We start from the raw sequence: 10,198 nt of genomic DNA on the forward strand, positions 1-10,198 counted from the left end.
CTGATTTCAGTACATGCCTCATGGCTTGACACGGGGTTTTTTCTTTTGCTTTTTTTTTTTAAGTTTTTATTTAAATTCCAGTTAGTTGACATACAGCGTAATATTAGCCTCACGTGTATGATATGGTGATGCAACACTTCCATACAACAGCCAGTGCTCATCACATTGGCACTGGGTTTTTTTTCACGAAGGTCTTTGGGCAGGGCTCCTAGCAAAAGCTGCCAGGCCACTTCTCCTAACAGCTTTGATAATTGAATTTAGGAGAAACACTTATTCTTAAGCGGTATGTCGAAGAGCTGAAATTCTCTTTATGAAGGCCTCAGGGGCAGGCTCCTGCCCCTCGCCTCTCACTGACAGACCTCTTCTTTCTCCATCCTGCAAATCAGCGTCACTGCCCAGAAGAGATCCTGCAACACTGCCACCTGTGTGACCCATCGGCTGGCAGGCTTGCTGAGCAGATCTGGAGGTGTTGTGAAGAACAACTTTGTGCCCACCAACGTGGGCTCCGAAGCCTTTGGCCGTCGCCGCAGGGACCTTCATGCCTGAGCAGCTCAGTGACTCCAGGAAGAAGGTGACTGCCCTTTTCCATTGGGTCGGAGGGGAGGGGATTTGGGGGTTATGAGCCACATTATGAAACCCACTGGACCTGGGAAGGGTCTTCAGATCCCTTTTTTTTTCCAATTACATGCTTCCTTCTCAGTGGTGAGATTCTTCCACAACTCAGCCTGAAATCAGAGCGTTGACACAGGCTGCAGACATGCAGCGTCATCTCTCTGAGAAGAGAAATGAGAAATAAAATGCTTGCCAAATGATAATTGCTTTTTTTTCCATCATCTGCCTTAAAAGCCTGTCTACATCTCATACCTATTGGTTGTAAATGCTGTTTTCCTGTACGTTTGTGTTCTTTTTACAATAATTGTGGTTGTTTCCTTCTTGTCCTTCTTATTCGCCAACGCCTCCTTCTTCTTCTCTACTTCCTCTTCCTTCTTACTTCTTTGTCTTCTTTTTTTATTTTTTTCTCATCTCAGGTCACCATGAAGCTGAACTCACCACTTCTGTTAATTTCTGTTGACAACACTTGGTGAGAAGGCCCCATGGAAGATATACATGTTTGCATCCCAATAGATACTGAAAAAAGCACCTTTGTCACTTACAAGGAATGAAAGTGAATGCAAAATAAGCTAATTCCATATGTATCGTGTATCCTTTTTATATTTGACTCTGTGTGTGTCAGTGTGGTGGTGGCATCTATCGTTGGCTTATCTGGTAGCAAACTGGTTCTTTGAGAGCTATCCTGTTGATCACAGCAGCTCTGCAAACCTTAGGGGGACAATAAGTCATTGCCTTTGTGGCCTCTGGGGACATGTGGTAATGGTGATGCTTTGCCTTGTTGTCTAAGAACATGACTGTAGACTTTATTTAAGGAAATCTCAATGTTGTATCATTTGTGAACTTCATCAAGATTAAAAACATATTTTGGATACATGTGTTTTGAGACCCTGGTGATTCATTTCAACTTGTTTCCCTATGTAATAATAATGACACTAACAGTTGACATGTTTTGAGTGCTTACTCAAATTGGGACAGTTGATATTCTAAGACAGTGTTTTATACGTATTAATTCATTTAATCTTTATGACAACTCCACGAAGGAGATACCATTGGTATTTCCACATTGCCTCTGAAGAAACAGAGGCCTGGAGAAGTGAAGTCCAAGGTCACAGAGATAGACAATAGTAGACTCAGGCGTTGGTTTCCAGAGCCTACAGTTGAAACCACTGCATTATATGCTTCTTGACAATGGCTTCTGATGAGTTCCAGAGACCTGTGAGCCGTTCTTTGACCTAACTGCCTCACATGGCAGACCCTCAGATTTTGAAGACAAATGGACCGTGTTAAAACATACAAACAACCTAGTCTTTATATAATAAAATGGATCCCTTTTACCCATTGCTTGGTGCTACATGTTGGAAAGTTTGTGTGCCCTCTCTCCATCCCCACCCTACCCTGCCTAGCCAAAAAATTGTATATTGAAACCTAAGCCCCAAAGTGATGGTCTTGGGAGGTGGGAACTTGGGGGGGTGATTAGGTCATAAGGGTCATCCCCTCCTGAATGGGACCAGTGCCCTTTCAAATAAGGGTGGAGAGAATTCCCTTGCTTCTTTTGCCGTGTGGGGCCACAGTGAGAAGAACTGCTGTGAGGAAAGGGGCCCCCACCAGATGTGAATCTGCTGGTGCCTTGAACTTGGATTTCCCAGCCTTTAGAACTGAGAAATAAATGTTTGTTGTTTATAAGCCACCTGGTCTGTGGCATTTTGTCACACCCGTCCCAGCGGACTAATGAAGACACTTGGCTTCAACACATGATCCTTTTATGGTCAATGTTATTACACCTATGTGCCATCTCTTACACCGCCCAGGTGTATTGTAACATCTATAGATCCATAAATATTTCCCCGTATATGGGAGGGACGTTTAAACATAACCACAGTCCCATTTAACAATTAAAGTAAATTAAAATTAATTTCTTAATTCCTTCATCTCACATCCAGTCATGGTTCAGATTCCTCCATTATCTTATATATGTGTATGTTTGGTGTCTATAAAATCAGGGCTCAGATTAGGTCTCCACATTGCTGCTGGTTTATATGTTTTTTGTTTTTGCTGGTTTATATGTTTTAAGGCTCTTCTAATCTAGACGTTGCCCTCCATTATTTTTTTTTCCCTTTGCAATTTGTTTGTTGGAGGAACTAAGTTATTTGTCCACTGAGGTTCTCCACTGTTGAATTCTGATGACTACATTTTTTTTTAAGTTTATTTATTTATTTTGAGAGAGAGAGAGAGAGAGAGAGAGAGAGAGAGAGAGAGAGAGAGAGAAAACAGGGAAGGAGCAGAGAGAGAAGGAGAGAGGGAATCCCAAGTAGGCTTTGTGCTGTCAGTGAAGAATTCAGTGTGGGGCTTGATCCTACTATCTGTGAGATCATGAACTGAGCTGAAATCAAGAGTTTGACACTTAATGGACTGAGCCACTCAGGCACCCCTTGATGACCACATTTCTATGGTGAGATTTAACATGTTTCTTTATCTGCTTTATTTGTTGTGAATCAGTGAATGAGGAGAAAGAGAAGTTGGAAGCGAGGTCTGAGAAGTAATGAGGAGGGAAGATCATATCATGTAGGACCTTGTAGGGCATAGGAAAGACTTTGGTTTCCTCTCAACGTTTAGTCAGTAAAACAGAAACCACATCAATAATTTTAATGGAAAGAATATAAGAAACTGACCAAGTAGGGGCACCTGGGTGGTTCAGCTGGCTAAGTAAAAAAGTGTCTGACTCTCGGTTTCAGCTCAGGTCATGATCTCATGGTTCTGTGAGTCTCAGCCCTGTGTTGGGCTCTGCACTGACAGTGCAGAGCCTACTTGGGATTCTCTCTCTCTCTCTCTCCCTCTCTCTTTACCCATCCCCTCTTACACTGTCTCTGTCTCTCTCAAAACAAATAAATACATTTAAAAAAATGGAAAAAAAAAGAAACTAAGTAGGGTTTAGAAAAGATGAAAGAGAATAAGAGTTAGTGCAGAGATAGGAAGTGAGGGAGGCAGCTACCATCCTCAGGGCTGGGGGAACAAAGATAAGAGGTCAGGCACTGACAATCTAGAACCTTGGAGAAGGATGCTCAGACCACTGAGAAGAGAGGTGGGCAGATGTGGGCTCTTTGAAAAGGCGTGACAATGGGGCGCCTGGGTGGTGCAGTCGGTTAAGCGTCCGACTTCAGCCAGGTCACGATCTCGCGGTCCGTGAGTTCGAGCCCCACGTCAGGCTATGGGCTGATGGCTCAGAGCCTGGAGCCTGTTTCTGATTCTGTGTCTCCCTCTCTCTGCCCCTCCCCCGTTCATGCTCTGTCTCTCTCTGTCCCAAAAATAAATAAACGTTGAAAAAAAAAAAAAAAAAGAAAAGGTGCGACAAAACTGTTGGAGGAGTATAGGAAAACGGAACCAAACTGGAAATTTGGAAACGTCTTGTCTGCCAGACCACCGGATGAAGGAAAATGCAGCTTGCAGAGTCCCAGCTCCAGCATCTCTTTTTAATTTAGGCATAACGTTTTAAATTTGCACAAAGAAAATCCATTCTGTGCACAGTTCTGTGAACTTTCACAAATACATTGACTTGCGTCATCACCTCAATAGATACAAAATAGATACAAAAGTTTCATTGCTCCTCAAAAGTCTGCCATGCTTCTCCTTTGCAGTCAATTGCACCACCGCTCAGCCCCCGGAAACAACTGTTATGTCTGTCTGTATAGTGTATTTTTTATATTTTAAAATTGAGATATAACTGACACATAACATTGTATTACTTTTATGTGCACGACATGATAATCTGATATTTGTAGATATTGTGAAATGGTCACCACACTAAGTCGAGTTAGCATCCATCACTACACATTGTTACGATTATTTTTTCTTGTGATGAGCCAGACCTTTTAAGATCTACTCTCTTAGCTACCTTCAAATATGCAGTAACATAGTATTAACTATAGTAATCATGCTGTACATTACATCCCCAGGACTTATTTAGCTTATAACTGGAAGTTAGTACCTTTTGGTTCCCTTCAGTAAATTTGCCAACCTCCCCCATCCCCCACCTCTGCCAACTGCCAATCTACTTTGTTTCTGAATTTGGCGTTTGTTTTTGTTTTTTTCTCAATTCCATATATAAGTGAGATCATCCACTATTTGTCTTTCTCTTTCTGACTTATTTCACTTAGTGTAATACCCTCAAGGTCTACCCATGTTGTAACAAGTGACAGGATTTCCTTCTTTTTTTGGTGAATAAAATTCCATTACACCTATATCTATATATTTCTCTCTCTGTATATATAAATGACGTGTGTGTGTGTGTGTGTGTGTGTGTGTGTGTGTGTGTATCACATTTTCTTTACCCTTCATCTCTCCATGGACACTTATTTCATTTCCATGTCTTGTGTATTGTAAATAATGCTGCAATGAACATGGGGGTGCAGAAACCATTTTGAGATAATGATTTCATTTCCTTCAGGTAAATACTCAAAAGTGTAATTGCTAGATCATATGGTAATTCTATTTTTAATTTTTCAAGGAACCTCCATACTGTTTTCCATTGTGGCTATACCAATTTACATTCCCAAAAACAGTGCACAAGGGTTCCTTTTCTCTACATCATTGCCAACATTTGCTATTTCTTATCTTTTTGATAATAGCCGTTCTAAGAGTGGTGGCATAATATCTCATCATGGTTGTGAATTGTATTTCTCTAGTGATTAGTAACGTTGAGCACCTTTTCATGTTCCCGTTGGCCATTTGTGTGTCTTCTTTGGAAAATGTCTATTCATATCCCTTTGCCTTCTCCAGAATATCAAATAAATGAAGTCAGTATATAGCTTTGAGTCTTTTACTTAGCATAATGCATTTGAGATTTATCCATGTTGTTGCATGTATGAATAATTTGTTTCCTTTTATTGCTGGGCAGTATTACATTGTAGGCATGTACTATGGTTGCTTCATTTATCCCTTGAAGGATACTTGGATTGTTTCCAGTATTTGGAATTTATGAATTCAGCTGCTATAAATTTCTGTGTATAGATTTTTGAGTGAAAGTAAGTGTAGTGGGCTAGATGCCCCCCCCAAATATGTCCATGTTCTGATCCCCAGAATATGTGAATGTTACCTTTTTTGGGAAAAGGGTCTTTGGTGATATAACTTACAAGGATCTGAAAATGAGGTCAGCTTGGATTGTATAAGTGGGTGTTAAATCCAGTGATATAGTCTTATAAGAGATACACAGAGAAGTTACACACAGAGCAGAAGGTGAAGAGAAGACAAGAGGCAGAGAGTCACAAGCTGAGGAAGCCAAGTTAACCTGCAACCATCAGAAGCTATAAGAGGAATGGAGTGGATATTCCCCTAGGGTCTCTGGAGGGAGGAGAGCCTTGCTGTCACATAGATTTTGTACTTCTGGCCTCCAGAATGAAAGAATAAGTTTCTGCTGTTTGAAGCCACCAAGTTTGTGGTAATTTGTTATAGTATCCCTAGGAAACTAATGATTTTTTATTTCTTTTAGGTAAATACCTTGGAATGGGATTGCTGTCACTTGGCAAGTATATACATATATTTTTTTCCTTAAAAAGTCTTTTATTTTCAATTTATTTTATTTTTTTAATTTAAATTCAAGTTAGTTAACATACAGTGTAGTATTGGTTTCGGGAGTAGAACCCAGTGATTCATCACTTCCATAGGACACTCAGGACTCATCCCAACAAGTGCCCTCCTTAATGCCCATCACCCATTTAGCCCATCCCCCACCCAATACCCCTCCAGAGACCCTCAGTTTGTTCTCTGTATTTAAGAGTCTCTTGTGTTTTGCTTTCTTCTACGTTTTTTTATCTTACTTTTCCTTTCTTTCCCCTATGTTCATATGTTGTGTTTTTTAAATTCCACATGGGAGTGACATATATTTGTCTTTCTCTGACTGATTTACTTCACTTAGCATAATACACTCTAGTTCTATCCATGTTGCAAATGGCAAGATTCTATTCTTTTTGATCACTGAGTAATATAAAATATATATACAATGGAATATTACTTGGCGGTCTTTTATTTTTATAAATACCTTCTAATTTCTGTCCATATACATTTACATTCTTGATTATTGCTACCAAATAATCTACACATATCATGTATTCTGCTTGTTATTATGTGTGCTGTAATAAACATAATGATATTGCTTAATCAAGTAAGAAAAACAAATTACAGAAAATTTGAAAAATCAAGACACAATAAAAGATTTCAATAGGTTTAATTCAACCACTGTGATTTTTTATTGCCTTCTTTATGTGTATATTTCACATAGTTCTGTACTGTATATATTACACTGTATTTTTAAAATAAAGACTTTATTTTTTTAGGGCAGTTTTAGGTTTACAACAAAAATGAGAGGAAGGGACAGAGATTTCCAGATACCCCCTGCCCCCACACATGCATACCTTCTCCCATTATCAACATCACTCACCAGAATAGTATGTATATATGTATTGCCAAGGATGAACCTACATTGACACATCATAATTACCCAAAGTCCATAGTTTACCTCAGAGGTCACTCTGGTGTTGCACATTTACGGGTTTGGGGAATAATGACACATCTCCATCATTATAACCATGAGGAGTATTTCACTGCCCTAAAGATTTTTCCATGCTCTGCCTGTTCCTCATTCCCCTGGCAACCACTGATCTTTTTATTGTTTCCATGGTTTCACCTTTTCCAGAAAGTCACAAAGTTGGAATCATATGATATGTAGCCTTTTCAGATTGGCTTCTTTCACTTAGTAATATGCATTTAACATTCCTCCATGTTTTTTCATTTGGGTTTAGCATGGAATAACATTCCATTTATTTATTCATTCACCCATTTTTTAAAATCATTTTTATTTCTCTGCTAATCATAGCTATCTTTTCCTTGATTTTAAGAGTGTTCACTATTACCTCACACAGCATGCTGTTGCACGGGCTGGGTTTGTGGCACTTGAGTTACCCTTGGGCAAAGTGTCAAGAGAAAAGCGAGGAAGAGGAAAAAGAACCCCCGCCCCCCCCCCAACCGATTTTGGCACTCAAAGATCCACTTTTACGGTGCCTTGTCAAAGATACAGGTTTTAGCTGCCTGCACTGCCACTGCACTTTGGATGCGGAGCGCGGACGCTGGGGCTGGCACTGGAACAGAGCTGGGAGCAAAAAGGAAAATAAAAAATAAGGGAAAATCTAGATTGAAGGGGCTCTGGCCAGAAAGAGGGGGATTCTCTCAGTTTTGTTTTCTGTGCACAATTCCATGATGGAGACAACCCTTGGGCTAAATGTAAAAGAGAAAAGAGGGGGAAGAAAAACCCCAGAGAACTTACTGGCGTTTTTGCCATTCTTTTGCCCTCCCTCCCCAATAACGTACCGCCACTGATTACTTTTCTTTTTAATTTGTTTTCAAGTTTATTTCTTTATTTTGAGAGAGAGAGAGAGAGAGAGAGAGAGAGAGAGAGAGAGCGAGAGAGAGAGCGCAAGCAGGGGAGGGGCAGAGACAGAGGGAGAGAGAGAACCATAGGCAGGCTCTGCACTGTCAGCACAGAGCCCAATGTGGGGCTTGAGCTCACAAACTGTGAGATCATGACCTGAGCCAAAACCAAGAGTCGGACACTTAACTGACTCAGCCACCCAGGTGTCCCTGCTACTAATTTTAAGAGCTCTCAGGTAGATTCTTTTTGTATTCTGTCTGCAGGTTTTAGTTGCAATTAGTGTGAGAGACAGGTTGTAGTGGCTGACTCCATCTTGGCCAGCATATTTATTGACCATAATGCAATTAAGATAATAATAATAATAATAATAATAATAATAATAATAATAATAATAATAATTTTGCATAGCATATTATTATTATTATTATATTTCAATACTTGGAAATTATGTAAGATTTTATTTTATTATTTTAAAAAATGCTTATTTATTTATTTTTGAGAGAAAGCATGTGCAGGCAAGGGGCAGTGAAAGAGGGAGAGGCAGGGAATGCTAAGCAGGCTCTGTGTTGTCAGCCCAGAGCTTGACACGGGTCAGACTAACAAACTGAGCAAAAATCAAGAGTCAGATGCTGAACTGACTGAGCCATCCAGGCGCCCCTTATGTAAGATTTTAAAACAAGCCAGAAATCAAAGAAGAAATCATAATGGAAAATTTTAAATTTTTTAAAATATCTAGAACTGAATGATAATACCTCACATCAGAATTTGAAGATGTAGTGAAAGCGGTAACTTTAGAAAATTTTATAGCCCTATATAATAATGTCTCAGAAAAGAACAATAGGTAAAATTTAAGTTGCATTTTATTTTTTAAATTGATCTGTTTTAGTATTTTTTTAGTTTCTATTTAACTTCTTTCTTTTTGAAAAAATTTTTAGTGTTCATTTATTTTTGAGAGAGAGAAAGACAAAGTGTGAGCGGGGGAGGGGCAGAGAGAGAAGGAGACACAGAACTCAAAGCAGGTTCCAGGCTCTGAGCTGTCAGCACAGAACCCGATGTGGGGCCTGAACTCACTAACTATGAGATCATGACCTGACCAAAGTGGGACACTCAACCAAATGAGCCACCCAGGTGCCCCACTATTATAATTTACTTCTGTTCAAGCCTTGTCATTTCCTTCCTTCTGCTGGTTTTGGGTTTTGTTTGTTCTTTTTCTAGCTTCCTGTAGGTGTAAGGTCAGGTTGTTTATTTGAGATTTTTCTTGCTTCTTGAGGTACTTGTATTGCTATAAACTTCCCTCTTGTGACTGCTTTTGCCGCACCTCAAAGATTTTGGACCATTGTATTTTCGTTTCCATTTGTTTCCATGTAATTTTTATTTCTTTGATTTTTTGGTTGATCCATTCATTGTTTAGTAGCATGTGATATGACCTCCATGTATTTATTCTCTTTCCATATTTTTTCTTGTGGTTGATTTCTAGTTTCATAGTATTGTGGTCAGAAAAGATGCGTGGTAGGACTTCAGTCTTTGTGAATTTGTTGAGACTTGTTTTGTGGCCTAATGTGTGATCTATTCTGGAAAATGTTCCATGTGCACTTGAAAAGAGTATGTATTACCCTGGCTTAGGAGGGAATGTTCTGAATATATCATTCAAATCCATATAGTCCAGTGTATCATTCAAAGCCACTCTTTCCTTGTTGATTTTCTATTTGGACGATCGTAAGTGAGCTGTTAAAGTCCCATATTATTCTTTTTTTATTTTCTGAGTTTGTGTGTAATTTCTTTTACTTTTTTTATCATTTAATTTATTTTTTAAATTTATATCCAAGTTAGTTAGCATATAGTGCAACAATGATTTCAGGAGTAGATTCCTTAATGCCCCTTACCCATTTAGCCCATCCTCCCTCCCATGACTCCCCCCCCCATAACCCTCTGTTTGTTCTCCATATTTAAGAGTCTCTTATGTTTTGTCTCCCTCCCTGTTTTTATATTATTTTTGCTTCCCTTCCCTTATGTTCATCTGTTTTGTATCTTAAAGTTCTCATATGAGTGAAGTCATATATTTGTCTTTCTCTGACTGACTAATTTCGCTTAGCATAATACCCTCTAGTTCTTTCCACATAGTTGCAAATGGCAAGATTTCATTCTTTTTGTTTGCTGAGTAATACTCCA

The 10,198-nt window shown here is 39.2% G+C and overlaps 1 protein-coding gene across 2 annotated transcripts in view; it reads left to right on the plus strand.

The window, feature by feature from the left end:
• Positions 1-6,197, plus strand: part of CALCB (calcitonin related polypeptide beta) — a 170,834-nt gene extending 164,637 nt beyond the window's left edge. Inside the window, exons 4-5 of one of the 2 annotated variants that reach the window (XM_045039001.1) lie at positions 387-571; positions 6,095-6,197. In XM_045039001.1, the coding sequence (XP_044894936.1) occupies positions 387-546 (160 nt within the window). In that variant the 3' untranslated portion in view covers positions 547-571; positions 6,095-6,197. Of the gene's footprint in view, positions 1-386; positions 572-1,028; positions 1,484-6,094 lie in introns of those variants that run through there. The other variant, XM_019812104.3, reaches the window with a different exon arrangement.
• Positions 6,198-10,198: the final 4,001 nt, after the last annotated feature.

Source organism: Felis catus, chromosome D1, assembly GCF_018350175.1.
Source record: "Felis catus isolate Fca126 chromosome D1, F.catus_Fca126_mat1.0, whole genome shotgun sequence".
Lineage (NCBI taxonomy): Eukaryota > Metazoa > Chordata > Mammalia > Carnivora > Felidae > Felis > Felis catus.